Source organism: Paralichthys olivaceus, chromosome 18 (assembly GCF_024713975.1).
Source record: "Paralichthys olivaceus isolate ysfri-2021 chromosome 18, ASM2471397v2, whole genome shotgun sequence".
Lineage (NCBI taxonomy): Eukaryota > Metazoa > Chordata > Actinopteri > Pleuronectiformes > Paralichthyidae > Paralichthys > Paralichthys olivaceus.
The window spans coordinates 8,825,823-8,843,104 of NC_091110.1; the positions used below are offsets into that span (position 1 = coordinate 8,825,823).

The 17,282-nt window shown below is 40.5% G+C and overlaps 1 protein-coding gene across 7 annotated transcripts in view; it reads right to left on the reverse strand.

Annotated features, from left to right (window-relative positions):
• Nucleotides 1-17,282, reverse strand: part of arhgap24 (Rho GTPase activating protein 24) — a 60,496-nt gene that overhangs the window by 8,216 nt on the left and 34,998 nt on the right. For 4 of the 7 annotated variants that reach the window (XM_020082339.2, XM_020082344.2, XM_020082341.2 and 1 more), the window contains one exon: nt 1,798-1,920. In XM_020082339.2, coding sequence (XP_019937898.2) covers nt 1,798-1,920 — 123 coding nt within the window. Of the gene's footprint in view, nt 1-612; nt 1,295-1,797; nt 1,924-4,916; nt 5,122-10,133; nt 10,291-17,282 lie in introns of those variants that run through there. The other 3 variants (XM_020082342.2, XM_020082340.2, XM_069513292.1) reach the window with 3 other exon arrangements.

Below are 17,282 nucleotides of genomic sequence, written 5' to 3' on the forward strand. Positions count from 1 at the left end.
CAGCGTTGAATTTAGTGCAATTTGGACAAGATATGTTCAATATTAATACAGTGTGAATAAACATGTGACCAGCAGCGGCTGGGACTCATCAACGCAGGCGACGTTGTGGATCACTACAACGACAAATGATTCTCCAGTTCGGGGTTCTGTCGAGCTTCACTGAACTTTAATCCAACAGGTGAACTGTCAAGTACTATAAATTTTGGTGTTGTACTTTTTAAAACCAAATATAAACTGTACATGAGGAGAAAAGTTGACTGAAAAATGTAAACAGTCCAATGGTTTGTGTTACAGACTGAAACAGACATAACACATGTCAGAAATATAGAGTGTGTGCAGGAGGAGGTTGTGTTAAAAAAAAAAAAATTACTCCAAACCAACACAAAAATGTGTCTCTGGTCGCTTGAACTGATAATATACATAATGTCTATCCAATCAACTGTGAGATGAACGACCTGATAACGCAACAAACTCAAAGGGAGCACTAGTTTTAATTTCAAGTTTAAAATCCCCTTCTTAACTTTCTACATCTTATCAATCCCTCAGCAACAACAAAGTTCAGAGATTCATTTTCAAACATCAGCTCTTTCCTATAAACAAGCCGCTCATTACCATGAAACAAATCTCCAAGGATCCAGATGGAGAGTCCACAGCTGCACATTTCTCACAGGTCTGACTTCCAGCTCGCTCTCGTCCCACAGTTTGTCCGAGTCGACCGGTGATTAATTCAGCATCATAGTAAATGTTCAGCACCACATGACAGCAAGAACGTTAGCCCGCTCCAAGTCCTTCTGTGGGTCAAACACAGGGGGCTTCGTTTTGGGAGCTCCCTCCCTGTCTGTCACTCTCTGAGCACAATCACACTTCGGGGCCACTGACCAGCCAATCAGGGCTCAGTTAGTCTCTGTTGCTAGAGCAAAATGTGAAAGGCTGGAATATGAATTGTGTGTGTGTGTGTGTGAGTGTGCACTCTCCATGTACATGTGTGTGAGAGAGACAGAGGAAGCGGTGGCTGGCTCCACCTTTCTCGTGGCATCTTTGACAAATGGCTCGTCCTTTTGAAGAGCAGTCAACTGCAATAGATGTCAAACTCCCCGCGCTGAAAACAAGAGGGGGGCCAGCTCGGCCTCGTCCATTCACTGTGTCACCAAGAGCCGCCTGAACTGCCCGCCCGCCCGCCCACTCACAAACGCTGCGCTTGTTGTGCCCTGCTCTCACACAGTGTGGGCCATTATCTGCCAGCACAGGCCACAGCGGCGCAGCAGGAGACCTGGTAATCAGCACAGTGATGCCACTAAAGTCAGGGAAACATCATGAGAAGAATTTCAACAGCTATGAGTCACCGTAAATCCACATTAAGGATTTTTAACACATTTCCTTTTTTATTAGTATTCAGAAGCCAAATAAAAAGATCCATCCATCAATACTTTCCGAGACAATCCTAGCTGATGTTTTGCAAGAGGGGGTCCTGGGTTTCCAATTAAACTAAATGAGATCCGACATTCAAAGATTTTGGTTTTCACATTTTAATTGACAAAGCAAATGTTCGAATAACTAAGGCTGAGGTGAAGTCAGGTATTTTTGCGACGCAGCCAACATGTGGCACGACGCTGACATGTGGAATGAAACATGGATGGAAACAAAGAGGTAACCTGTTGCTTTACCTGCAAACATACGCTTCAAACATCTTTCTTAAAGTCCTCCATTGTCCTCTATAGCAATGATAACATCTACTAAGCAATCCCAGTTGTACAGAATGGTATTGATGCATGTGTGGTTGTAATATGTAATACCGACCTCCACCAAAAGGTGCCCAGATGACCCTTCGGATTGTCTTCACCCAATCCTCCATGTCATTCTGGGTGCTGGCCATAAGAAGGTAGGTCTCATGGTTGGCTGTCATCCGCTCTCTGTCTGCCCCTGTGCACAAGAAGGAGAGAGGAATAGAGATGAATCAAACATCCTGGACATTGCCACGGTCTCTCACGTCAGAAAATCTCATTGGAGATAAGAGAAATGTAGAACACTCTCCACGCATCTGATTTCTTTACACAGTTCAAACAGGATTTACAAGAAATGAACAACCTCAAATGTTTCCATTACTTATATATATCATATTAATCTATATGAGAAATATTTGTCATTCCAAACGTTTTAACAACTATACACAGGATGTTTCTTAATTCTATGGAAAGTCTTTTATTGATTTACAAGTGCAAGCTGCATATTGAACAATGGTCGGCTTGCAAAATTTGAATAAGGTGACAAAATCCTGCTTGTATGTGCACGTCTGATTCTCAGGTGAGAATGTAAAAACTACCATCTGTTATCAAACTGCACACTAGTGATTCTGCACAGTGGAAACCAAACATCAGAGTGAAGACACGCCATATAAGTCTTTATGTGACATGATCATTTTACTTAAACCTAACCCTAGTACACACACACATGATAATAAATCAAAATAAATGTCCACATGTATGAGTATGTTCTTTAGGCTCTGAGTCCTGTGGCCTCGAACACTCTGCAGTCACGGGACATGGGACAGATTGGTGTGCAGGGTCTGAATCCATTTCACATAAGAAATCCACTTCAGTTTTATTAAGACGGAACATATGAACACTGATTCGTGGCATCTCTGCACCTGGTCGAAGAGATGGGCTATTAACAGACTGATGGTGTGTCGCACAACCGCTGAATTATTCATGACTTTGACCACCAGGGATCCCGAGCCATCGATTTGTATCCTGGGATGAGATCCACACGATGCATAAAAAACATTATTTATAGACTCAAATAGAAAATAACAGGCAGGTTCAGGGCTCAGGTTGACACTATAAAGTCAATAGGACATGGAATTTACTCTCTTCATCTTCTAATATAAACCAAAGGACATTGGATATTTTAATGTGAAGTTGAAGCTACAAAAATGGGTTGATTCCATAAACTCTTACATACACAGAATAATATATATTTCTTATTTTACAGCTTAGCTGCTGGGTTATACAAATTGATTTTCTCATTAATGTAACATCTTTTAATTGTTTGTTCCATTTTAAGGGCTGTTATTATTGAGCACCACTGATTTGCATTTTCTACTATGTGCAATATAATTGAATTAACCTTTACATATAATTATCATATACATGTAGTTAACACAAGGTCGGCTCAGCAGTGAAGGCAATGTTATAACAAATACAAAATAATTGAATAAAATAAAATGGAGCTTAACATAAGAAAAAGCAGAAATACAATATCCACAGTGACAAGTGTGAACTAGTAGATAGGTTGTTGCAGATTAAATGACAAGCACAGTTTAGAATAAATGTGAATAAGTTGGTAGTTTGTTTTTGGTGTGTGTGAGAGGTCGATGGTCAGTTTGACAGTGAGATTGATGTTTCCTGTCAGTGTTGATGAGATCTCATTACCAGGCAGCAGATGCCAGAGTTTGTCCCGTGCAGCACTCAGTATGTTAGTGTTTATCCACTGTAAGCTCCTTCTGCAAACAACAATGAAGCTAAACACTGCCACATGTTTCGCTCTCACAGAGAAGATGTCGATGACTCACACTGGACACTGGTCTGTATGTACATGCAGGGATTTAGTGATGATCATGATAAGCAATCATACACAGCAACTGTCCATTTGTCTCAGAGGACATGTTAACATGGACGTTAAAATTCTGATATTAACCTGATTCAGCAGTCTGAAAAAGACATTCCCATGTAAACAGCTTTTTCTGATGACCTTAATCTGAATAAAATCACACTCCAACCATCAGATTGGGACATGTGGAGTAATTGGACTTTAGTCGCATATGTAGACATGTTAACAAGTGGCATGTTTGTATGAATCATAACCAGACTATGCTCTTTAACATCCAACAGGAAGATGAATGGAATTTATAATTATATATATAATTTATATAATTTTCTAATAGAAGAACTGAAATGCTTAATCAGTTTGACATAAAATCAATTTCTGACATTTTTCAAGCATAAATGCCACATTTTCTCAGATTATGTGATGATTTTCAGCTATAGTTAGTTTTACACTATTTAAAATTATATACCATGACCCTGATCTGGGTTTGGGTAAAACAGCACATTTGAACATGTAACCACGGGTACAGTGAAATTATAAAGGGTATTTGCTTTTACTATGTTTTGATCATTTGTAGACAGTTGATTGAGACATTGTCAGATCAGCAGATTATCTGATAATTAAAACGATCTGTTTTTCGATACAATATTGTATTTAATTAAAAATAAAACTAACATTATAGTGCAGCCTCTCTCTTCACTTTGAAAACTAATCAATAGAAATGGATGCATTATCAATATGTTGTCATTTGCTGTTAGAATGGTTCAGTCCATGAATATGTGTAACATTACAGTGTTGTTCAGAGGTCTCACCACCACAGCAGTAAAGCACCAACCAGCCACTCATGCATTATCCATTCAATCCTCCACATTGAGCCTGGAGCAACAGTCTGAGAGGTTTAATTCATGCTTCTAATTCTAACATTAAAAGAGTTCCAATGTTTTCACCACCTGATGGGAGCTGAGATCCTTCATTTTAACAACAGGCTGCTGCTGCTCCTGATCCAGTGATTAGCCAGTACCCGATGTTGACTCTCCCTCAGATCTGCAGTAATTACCCCCTCACATGGATGAGATCATCCACTGACTTCACACGCACATCTTATAAACTGCAAACCTTTCTGTTTACCACTGTGTCGTCTCTGCTCATATTTACACGTGCGCCATGTGTCCATTCACAACAACAACAACAACATGTAAATACAGAGGCAGATCCACAAACACCACGTCACCTGTTCTTCTCCACAACCTGCAGCGACACCAGCATGTTCCAGGTGCATGTAAATAAGCAGTGAAATGAAACGATGCACTAACCGGTGAACGAGTCGATCACTTGCTCTCGAACATGTGAGTGAAGCTTCAGCCGGTGCAGCGAAAACAACGTGGCTCCGAAACAGTTCAAACACACATGAGGGAGATTTACCCACAAGTCCTCCCTGTGACTGACTCCACACATCGGCTGATTGAATAATGGATTTAACTCAGAGAGGATATCGATGAGCTGGTGAGTCCACAGAGAGAGAGAGACCAGCAGGGCCGCTCCGAGCTTTTCCAGGGCCGCCCCCCCCCCCTCAATCAGAATGACAATGAAAAGGGGTTGGGGTTAGAGAAGCCCCTCCCTCGGAGCAGCAGTAACACAAAGAGGGAAGTTGTGACTTTAGAGACTTTGAAGATACTGGCTCGATTTTCGAGACAGTGGATTTTGTCCCCCACAACTAACGGTGGTGTCGGAACAGACATCTTGCCACGGTCAAGATGAACAACATGACAGTTCCCATGAAGTGAAGCCAAATCATCTTGATCGCCCCCTGGTGGCTGGCTGCAGAATAGCTCAGAAATTCTGCCTCCTCCATGATGTTGGATGGGAAATGTTTCACATGTACACATTAAATAGTTCGACTGTTTTCCGAAAATGGTGTCTGTAATTTTATGTACACGAAAAGAGAAACAACAGATTGAAAAAAAGAAAATAATGATGAAAGGATCACATTAATTAGGGTAGCCGTCAGTCTCTTTAGCCACATGTAGCATATCAGGTTACCATGTCACAGCAGGTGCAAGCTATTTTACAGTGATTTATTTGGGTCTGTGTCCCAAAAACACACTTTGTAGTTTGTGTAAAAAACCAGTTTAGCGAATAATCTGTTACAAACACTGAGCAATATAATAAGTAACTGACCCTGTTTTCATCTGCCCCTGAGGTGGGTCCTGCTGAGCGGGTGTCAATATCTCGTGACAAGACAAAATAAACATATTGATTCACTTGTATAGACAAAATGCATATTTCAGTCCGATTTTTGAAATGCTTGTCCTGTTTTCTATGAGCTACGCAAACGTTTTACTAAGAAAGCTGTATTACACTGTCAGAATGTCATATCAATCAATTCCCAGATTCTCTGTGTCGACTACTGAAGTGGATCTGTCGGTGGGATTCTACTGTGACACCAATTAGTCACACTGACCTAGTTGGCAAGCAACAGTTTTTCAGGCACGGCCATCCCCACCCTCAGCATTGTTCATGTCAATTGTTATGCAAATTATTTGTGACTCCCTGTTGTCCCTGTAAGTACTTTTGCCCAAATTTGAAATGAATTAGCCTTTAACCTGGAGCCTCTCTTTCCATCACTTGCGAGGCAGACGGCATTTCCTCTCGGAAACATCGGTCGTGAATCTGTTAAACAAGCATGCAACAGGATTATACAGCATACCACTGCCATTAGAGCACACTCCTGCTCCTCCTGCCATTTCCTGTTGATGCTCAGTTTTCTTCCACAGTGGCTGAGTCGGCCACTTGGTTTATAAAGACGGTGAGATGTCAAACACACTTAGCTCAAGGACAGCTCCCTGGACAAAACCTTTAAAACCCGAGAGACCTTAGAGAGAGCTGTTTCTTAGATTTTTCCATGACTGAGGAGAAATGCATTCTTGAAGCCTTCCATCGTCTTTATAAGTATTTTCACAGTATAAATATTAATGTAATGGCTGGTGACAGAATGCTCTTGGCTGTAATGGAACAAAAACAGGATCCTTAGTGGGACAGACATCTAGATCCATCCATAGGTGCTGCAGACTGCTACACACATAAATTAAAAGTATTCCATTTGCATTGTAATTCAAGGCGACATCCATACTACTACTTTTAGTTACAAAACAGCATGCTGAAAGTAAAATAATCTCAGTCCTTGTGAAATTGTATCAGGTTCAATCCCCGTCCATACTAGCACCACTGAAAATTCATATCAAGTGAGCAATCATGTACATTGGGCATGCTGGACACAGGAAATACTGCATTGCTCGAATAATAGCTTTTCCCCTACATTTGTAAGCAGTTGTATCATATGTCAGCAATGCTTCTAATTCATTATCCATGTTACATTCTGCACTGATAGCCAAGGGTACTTCCAGTTTTTATCTTTTGGGAGGGGATCATGTGATAGGAGCCTGACGAATTAGCAAAGTTTTAGTCATGACAGAAAATACCTAATGGTCAAGCTATTGTGAGCATCTAGGTCATCATTTCTAAAAAATGTCCATTCCTGCACATCCAGACAGGGACACAGCCCTGGTGTTTTCAAACAAAAACAAGGCAAGCAGTTATAGCCGATCTAAAACTCTGCAGTAGTGTGGCCGCCAGGCGTATCAGTAGCAGAGTTTTGAAATGAAAATGTAGTGAAGGCAGTAAAAACCTTCTCGTGCACAAGTGCCAGTTATTTGGAGAATCATGTTTGACTCAGTCACAAACACGCAGCGTTTCAGCATTGTCCTCTGACTTCAGAGACACTAAGGTCAATAAGTGATTTGCCTGTGGGTTAAAACCACTATTAAGTAAATGGATTATCAGTTGAAACTAAAACCACATCACTGGGAAGAGTAAATATTAGCTTTTCAGACCGTCTGACAAGAGCTTTCACAGCTGTCAAGATTTAGAAAGAAAGATAAAACATTAAGCTCAAACATCATCTAGTCACCTGTGGGTCAGTTTTCCTTGTCTGCCCATTAAATGAAATGACTGCAGGCTATCTTTTGACACATTCTTCAGTAGCTGCAGTTAAGCTGCCTTCGAGTATTATTCTCCGCTGCACAGTTCCTGGACTACTTATGCTGTGTGACTGGCACTGCATCTCAAAGGAGCCCCTCAATCATCGCCTCTTAAATGAGACCAATCCTAGCAGGGGTTCAGCGGCAGAGACAGACGAAGAGCTTCACTCATTGCGCGACTGTACCTGAGGAGACAACCGTGGCAGCTGTTGCAATTCCCCCCCGATTCACCATGCTTAAGCACACGGCTCTGGAGTTTTACAAACTCAGCACTGAACAATTGTCAGCTGCACAGAGGCATGCGGGCTGGTACTTCAGACGACAGCTTGTATTAGAGAAGGAGCGTGGAGCGGGGTTCGTTATTCACGATCAGGTTTAGACTTCAAACAAAAGAAAGAGAAAATTCTGCACCAACTCTTTTACTCTTCAGATGTGATGCTGTAAGTCCCTGACAATATTATCTACAGTGGAGCATTACAACGTGGTTTTTACAAGCCTTTGCCACTTACATACAGAAAATATTCTACTCCAGCTGCATCATGTTCCAGACATAACCACAAACAGGCCAACAACGTAAATAAATTAACTATATTCATGGTATTTTACAGTATGAAGCATATTATTAACACAACACTTGTGTATACTTGAAGAAAACTAGTGACAGCCCTGTAATATTTATAGTTCCCCTCTGTCTGTCATAATTACTATCCGAGTTGTGCAAACAGCTACAACTGTTCATCCCAGTTGTGACCACTGGACTTAATAAGTGGCCGAACACAGCTGCAAACTAGTCTTTAACTAATGGCTGGAAACAGGTGGGAGACAACAAAGGATCCCACTGTGCTGTAATTGTTCAAATACCTGGAGCCCTGATACACTTCACTCTGAGCTGTGCCTCTGTAAGTACGTCCTGTGAAAACAACACACAGTGCATACATGCAGAGAGGTACTGGATGATTTATTTCAGTATTTTGGCCTTTTATTGTGTAATAATCTTTTTTGATAAAAGGAATAGTTTTGGGACGTTTTGGGAAATATTACCTGACTCTACATACGTCTGTCCCATACATATAAGCAACAGCTAGGAGTAAATGATCCCAGTGTATGTCCACATTAACACATTTAAAAATGGCAAGTTGAAACAAAAACTGTCTCGACAAACCTTAAAACTTTTTTTTTTACCAGAAATAATCTGCATCCATAGAGACACGCCTAAACACATGTCACTTTGTTGCCAGCACAATAAAGACATAATTCACCAAAGCTTGTTAGGCATGGGTTTGCACTGTCACTTGCTTCTTTAAGGAGCTGGTAATAACAGACAGGGCTTAAAAGTGGATGTGCTGATGCCACCATTCTATCAGTTGGTGTGTGTTAAATTGTTTGTTAATAAGCAGCCACAGAAGTTTGCAACCAAAATGAAAAAGGCTACCATCTTGTTCTTTCCAGTGACTACTTTGTTGACCCCGAGTTCTTCTGGACGCTTCCAGAGATGGAAACGGTCATTTACATAGACAGGTCACTGGCCCAATAGTCGAGTTGTGATTGATTAGACCCATTGAGGAAGTGAATGTGGGTTGAAACACCGACCCAAAGCTTTCAAAAGAAAAGGAGGGTCAACAGCCTTTACAAAAGTCTGTCAAAGTGAATTAATCTTCTTTTCTTGTAACTCTGAGCCAGAATGAAAATGTTGTCCTAAACTATGACGTGGACAATTTCATAAAGAAATGTCCTGTTACAATAACAGTCTATGATATACAATGTCAATAAAAGACTGTACACGACAGAAGCTTAAAGAACAGGTCTTGCCTTTAAAACAGTCTAGCAGTCAGCAATGTGACTTAATATCCTGTGTGGATTCAATTTGTGGGGGACTGAAAAAGTTCAGTTCTTCCAGACTTTGGTTGTGCAGTTTGCCAAGTGGAGGAAACAGCTGCTGCTGCCGACCCAGAAAACAATGCAGACGCTGTAACTACCCTGTTTAGCTTTTAAATGACAAAAAAATATGTGTCACAATTCTCCCAGTGTTTGTGCGTCTGTAAGTTTGCACAATGGGAGATTAAATGACTTCACCAGTGTCAGTCCTCCGTCTTGTCTGCAAGAGTCTTCTTGTTTGCATGCAAGCAGGGGCAAGTTGAGATTCAATATTGTGTCTAATGATAGTCTTCTCAGAAGTCCTCACATCATAAATACCTCCAACGGAACAGGAAGTCGCTCGCTGAGCAAGACTACAGCGCAAAAGTGCTTAAACTTGAAGCAAAATGATCCATAGTTCCTATTTTTCATCTTTGCAAATGATGCCCCCCCACATACACAGTCATGTCTGTTGATTCATGAGTCATACAACTTCCAGATGATCTAATCCGTCTGCAAAGTGCAGCTGGTACAACAGACGTCTGCAGTAAAGACATCTGGAGAAATACATCTAGGTAGAGACACATGAGATATAAAGGTGTCAACCAGCAGTAGGCAAATAACAGTTATCATCTTTACCTTGATGGGGTGATAGTAAATCAGAAAGTCCATACTGTGGTAAGCTATGATGCACCACCTCCATGCCTCCTCCAGAAAAAGAGGCTTCCTGAATAGGTGACAGAGTCCCGGGCTGCCTGGGTTAACTTAAGGACGGGAGTTCCTCAGTGGAGGAGCCGCTCTGCCACTTTTTTGGCCTGGCTCAGAATGAGTGAGTGAGCACAGCTGAGAGGGTGTGAAAGAGAAAGGGAAGGAGGGAGGGAGGTGAGGTTTGAAGAGGGGGTTGGGGAGCACGCACACACACATACACATATTTATCTCAAGCACTGTAGTGGGAAACAATGGGCAGATCTCTCTCAAGGCTTGGGTTTAAAAAGGCCACGACCCCATAAGCAAACATGGAATCCCCCATTCACACTGCAGTGCTTTTTTAACACCTGCAACAAAATAATGATGTAATGACCCTGGCCATTGTGACTTTAGCATGTGGACTCAAATAAACCATAAAAGTACAGGCTAAATTAGAGAATGTATAATACAATTAGTATTACTAGTATTAACAGTATCACATGGTTACTGTTACACTATGCTAATTATTGATTTAATTGAATTCTATTTATATAGCACCAACAAGCAAGCATTGCTTTGGTAATGCAGTATTTTGGTTTGTATTTTACTTTTTTCATATCAGCAAAGCAAATGTAGCAAATTTTGCATAGTTTGATAAAAAACTTTTATGGTTTTTTGTCATTTAAAAAAATAAAAAAAATCAAAAGTTGGAATGATGTGGTCTGGTATCATGTGTTTAGCGTGGTTTGATGTAGGGCCCCCCAGGTGACTCTAGCTGGAGCCCTCAAAGTCCCTTCAAACACTCCTGACTCCCACCCACCACCAACAACAAAACAACTAAACAAATAAATAACACACAAGGCAGCTGCAGCTGTTTAAAGTCTATACAAAACCTTAAAAGGGGACCTCTACCAGCTTCACACTTAAAAGGCTGCAATTTTGAAACAGAGCTGTAAAAAGGGAACTGCACCAAATCTGATAAATCTGGGTTTTTATTCCAATCTGCACAGTTCCCTTAACATGCTTGATGTTTTCATCAAGATCCGTGAATTATTCTCTCGGGAATCAACGGGAAGAAAAACTCTGGATTAGTCCCCTCGACATGCACACGTTCTGTGGTAATCCGTGCAGTACTTTTTGATCTATTTTGAACAAACAGACAAACAAATGCAGATAAAAACATAACCAGCACAACCTCCTTCTTCCTCCAAAGCCTAAACCCTCATTACAACTTGTAGACTTGTCATGCTCCACAAACTGCTGGTGTAAAGCTCCTCTCTCTGCAGCTACTGTATGTTCCCATGTATCTGTCACGGGAGTCCTGTTTCCTAACCCCGACCACCAGTGAGGTATTGATGGCTAAATCTCATCCTGGTCCCTTCCTGTCAATAGACGTGATCTGAAGGGAGACACCACAACATTAGCCTCCACCTGAGTCCCTAAAGACATAGTCTGCCAGAGAACACAGACTCCATAGAGTCCCTATGGCTATCCATTACCATCTGATGCTGCCTGAGTAACAAAGTGAAAAGGAGTGGGGAGGTCAAAGGGGACAAGGATTGCTTGGCTCTTTTGTCCGTCTACAGGCGCCCATAGGGAAGAGGGTAATCGTGGCACCAAAAAATGGAGAATAATGGGCGCATCAGCTCGTCGCTGGTGCTGAAAGGCAAACATGATACCTTGATGACTTGGGTTCTGCAGCTATGAGGTTAGAGACAACAATGCTAGATATCAGCGTGGTGAGGCAATGCTAATAAATCCTTAAGTTCTTACCTTAGACCATATATAATGAAGCACGACCTGACGAAAGCTTGTTCCTGCTCTCTCAAAGTAAAGCCAAGGCTGTAATATAGGTCATACACCCTGCCTCCACCATGTTAGTGAATGGAACGTGGACCAAATAAAAAAAAAAGTCAAAGTACATGTACATGACATTTTTACACAGTCTATGATTCTTACTATATTTCCAAAACTTCCTCTTGCTAAAAAGTGATTCAGTCAATACATATTCATATTCCTTAGCTCTTGCACAGAATGAAAGGGGGGAGGGTTTAATTCCATGGGTTGAGTATAACTGGGCAGTTAGGGAAGGTTTGGATCAGTCTCTTCAGGGAGGTCAGAGAGAGACTGTCAGAGAGCCAAGTCTCCCCATTCTGAGTTCATGCCAACTGTGTCCTGTATCTCTGTGTCCTGCCAAGGCTGCTGTAAATATACCATTATATAAGGGGAATCGATTTCAACTTTAGCGAAAGGAAACACGACTCAGACTTGACTTTACGTCCCAAGCGAGCGATGGAAAATAACCTGACATGATAATTAAAAGTAAAAGAGGTACAGCAGAGGGGAGCAGTGCAGTGTGCTCCGGTTGGATGGATCAGTCCAACTTATTTTTTGTTGCATGTTTTAGCTCTGCGGTCCAAGCATCTTCAAACAATCCATTTATATCCTTCCTCTTCTAATGTAACTGCAGTGTAATGAAAGGATACATCATTTTAATTATGATGGATTAGGCTGTGCACAGTCTCTTAAAGCTTAAAGAGGTGTTCATACTACACTGAAATGGAAACCAGTGGCTGCTCTAACACAGGACATGTGAATTATACAACCTTCGATAAAGAACTTTTGCTTTGGAAAATGTGATTTATGCAAAATTGCAAACACATTTACAAAAACAAAAACAAATCCTTTAACTTTGTTTTAAACTAAAACCAGCACTAACAATTGTAAATATAAATCACAAATGACAGCCATTGGTATGAAACAACAAACATCCTGTTTATTTCTCTTAAGACTCGCAGTACAACATGACATTGATTCCATACACGTCTTAAGTATGCATGACCACAGTTTGAGGTTTGTTAAAATACCGAAAAACCTTAGGAGTGGACTGTTGAAACGACTGACAGCTTCAGTGACTTTTGACTGGGGGATTAATATCCCATTAAAATATTTAGAGCGCTACATGCAAGTGTTGAAGTGACAGCAGCTGCCAGCCCTCACCAAAACTCAACGCCGGGAGACTGGAGCGGACTGATACTTTCAGAGGAAGTTTCTGAAAAGGTGCGATACATTCAGATCCAAGAGGCTCTGCAGGAGAGATCTTTAAATTCAACCTGACTCACGTTTTAATGCATTGTAGCTATGGAAATCTAAACATCATTGTCTGGTAGTTGTAAGAGTTGTAACCAGTTGGCTAGTTCTGTTTTCATCTCTGTACAGTGTGCGTGTGTTCACTGTGTCTGTGTGAACCATGCAGGCATCCCTATGGTTATGCAAGCATATATCCCAATGACAGATCACCAATTTGACCAGTGTATCATGCACTCACGGCCGTGTCACTGTAAATCTAAATGGGCTGCATGCCGTACATCCACACTGGGTGTGCAACCCAAGACAAGATCTTCCATGTTGTTTATCCAATGTTGAAATTGTGTTTCTTTTAGTAAAGCACATGTTGTTGGTGCTAGACCACATATACACACATACAGACACAATTGCATGGTGTGAATACAGGGAGGATAATGTCTCACTGAGAAAAGTGTGACATTTAAGTAGAAATGTGTGTTATTTTCCTGCAGTCCGCCTTTTTGTTATCAAGCAGGTTATGTTAGCAGGACTACACTATAACTAGTTAACTGATTTAAAAAAAAAAAAAAGGGTGGGATATGGACCAAAAAATAACCCATTCATTCTCGGTACTGATCCGGACAAAGTAGCAGATCCAGAATTTGTTTTAATTTTCTTTAAAATTGTGAGACTTTTGCATTTTTGGACATGTTCACAGATTTCTTACAGAATAATTCATGGATCTATGAGTGTGTTAAATTGGGTGCAGCTTGATCGAATTTAAGGAGACTGTTGGGCCTTGCACGGGAATTACAACTGTTTTCAATACTTTTTTTTAAAAGGAAAAATCTAACTATTGCAACAGTTATGTAGGGAGAGTAGATATGGTCAAACACTCTAGTACTTGGAGAGGGGGGTGAGCCTCCTTTTATCCACACCAGAGAATGAAACAAAGAGTGGAGTTGACAAAGTGCCTGTTGCTCTGCTCACTAATACCTTCTAATATCACCTTTCAGCACTGATGAGGGCTTCAGGGCAGATGCACACCTGCACTCCCCAAAGCCAAAATTGGTAGCTTGTTTCAGTCTGGCCTTTGGGAAAAGCCCTTTGAACCTTTCAGGAATGGTTGTAGGAACCTGACTTCTGCTTTATTGTGACTAATGAAGGCAGAAAAGGAGGATGCAAGACTGAAATGGAACGGGGGTAGCCTAAGTTTGAATTTAGGCATTACACTCTGAACATGCTTTTGGTTAAGAACTTTAGCCAGGGAGAGGAAATAAAACATTGAAAGTGGGATACTGGGAAAAATGCCTCTTAAGATTTTTCAAATTAATTCACTCTGGTTAAGTGTCATCAAAGCATTAATCTCCCTTTTTTTAATTTGCTAGATTGCTTCAGGAGATTGAAGGATTGAAGAGCCTGTCGAGGTGAACATTATTGTGATAGAAAGTAGAGATAAATCTGACATTCAATCATCACCCTGCACAAGGCTTTACCACCACTTCATATTTCCACTTAGTGATTGATGAGGTGGAATATGAATAACACCGTTTTTTCTGCTCTCACAGCAGAAGGACCGTGGGTTATTTCTGATGCCATTTATCATTTCTTGCACACATATCTGCATGACATCAACCTAAAAAGGCAGCTATTAAACCTCCTGTCTGTTCGTTGTCCAATTATTTGAACAGCTAACAGACACTGACATACAGCCTCGGCAAGATAAGCGCGTTTTTAATTTTGACCATCGCAGCGGTCCTGTCCTGCTTTTGCGGTTCCACGTCATTGTTTTCTCTAACAAATCTGTCCAAAGCACTGTGGGCCTGAGAGGGCAGCAGTGCAGGGGGTGTAGGGTGGTGGGGTTGTAGCAGGGAAGCTGGTTGAAAGAAAAGAGATTGGTGGTGATCTGAGCGGAGAGACAGGACAGAGAAACGCTGACGATGAGTTTGGCTCTTTGTGTGTTCGAATTCGCAATGTTGGACTTTTGCTGATGTTGTTCGATTGGTTCTCTGGATACAAATGTGTGATGAAGCTAAAATAAACGTGGAGACACTGGTCCTGCTATATACTGAGCTTCCACATGTGCATGTTGTGTTTTTGAAATAAGTGTACAGTTGCCCCGCTAGATCGATTTACTTGTGTTTTATATAAATACAATGTTGATGCCAGTCCACATGACGTGGTCTTGCAGTACTGCTGCATCTAATCAACAAAAGTTATTTTCTCAATCAATCAATTAATAATTTCATAACATGACAAAACATAATGAAAATTGTCAGTTACAGGTTCCCAGAGCAGGAACTTAAAGGTGAGACCTTCAGATTGGTCTGAGTAAAAGTCCAAGGTATTCAGTATACTATGATGTAAGTAATGTACCATAGTATAAGTCCATAAAAAGGGCAAAGTCTCAATTATCTGTGACAGTTTCAGTTTTTTAGTAAGTTGACTAATCGTTCAATTCAGTTCTCTACTCAGTCATTACCCAGTGTTCTCACAGGCAAGTAATAAGAAAGATGTTTCACTGTTGACTAAAACTTCAGTAAAAACATTTCACAATGACAATGTTGTTGCTAGTTCAGTAGTTCATGCTGTCTTTTCTCCTCACGTCCAACATCACAGCCCAATCCTGCACCCAGTGAAAAGTGTCTACTCAGCTCAGACTGTTGCAGTTTATTTTCCCACGCTGTTTAAATAGAAACTGCACCTGCCCCCATCTGAAATCTGCCCTCATGTATCCAATTAGTTTATAGCATGTTACACACAAAACACACCCATGAAAAATTCAGAGACCACAAACAGTTCTTATGAACCATGAGCCTGGTGCTGAAACCTTGTTTTCCACCATTAAACTGTGATTTGGACAAAAAATCCTAGGAGCTTTATGTGCTTGGATTGTTGAGCTCCAAAATAATGTGTATACTGTATACTGAATATATATAATGTTGTGTCTTCTACCTTCCGTGGGTTCAGAATTTTGCATGAGAACATATTTAACAGCATTGATATACAGGTAGGCTGGGGGCTATGAATTCAGGAGTCTGTTCTCTTATCTCCTCGTAGCAGACAAGCAAAGTGAAATTTGATCCAGTTACGAGAAAGCTTTTACTGAGCATGATTTTTCTTTCTCTGGCAAGACTAGAAGCTACATATTTTAACAACCACACTTTTGTGGCATTTAGACTTTACTTCAAAAACTGATTAAAAGAGTTATTCTAATTATCAATCCTAAAAATATTATTGCCCTGTTATTAGAATGATTCACAGAAGCAGAGAAATGTAAGATTTTAATATGAAAATAAAATATTTTTGTTTTCATTTTGCAGTTGCTCTTTGGATGAACTTGTCTTGTCTGACAGTACCGATTACTTTCATTTCAGTTAAGTTCATAATCTTATTGGACAAGACATTTTCAACACATATCAACACCTGGGGAAAAAAATAAACTTATGGACATTGGAATACTTGAAAAGTTCAGGCTGATTATAGTCATGTTGCATGTTTAATACCTGAAATTTGGTGGTCATTATTTTGCATTGATAACAGAATCTTATGAATGCATAGTAAACTTTTGGACAAGTCCTGACAAGTCATTAGTTTTGACTTGATAGGGCTCGATCGCCAAAGCTAATAGCCTATAATTTATCATGAGGGAAACAGTACGGAGATCGATCCCTTGAGCTCTTACTCAAAAACTAATTCAGTAGAATTAATCAGGAGTAATATTTTTGGGAAAAATTTCTTAATAAAATTTTATGGCAACCAATCATATAGATATATTTCATCTTGGAACAAACTTGTGGATTGACCAAGTTGCCATCCCGAGAGCAATGCAGCTAAAAGAGCAATCTGTGAGAGATTATTCATTATGTCAATACAACACATCAGAGTTAATTCTTTGGAGAATATAAATATTAGAATTGCTTCACCAAATAGTTTGGTCAGAAATAACAACTCAAGTATTCACAGACTCTGAACATGTGTTTCGATATTGGGAGACTTATACTGCGGAAGCTGCAGTAATGTCCCCACAGGAAA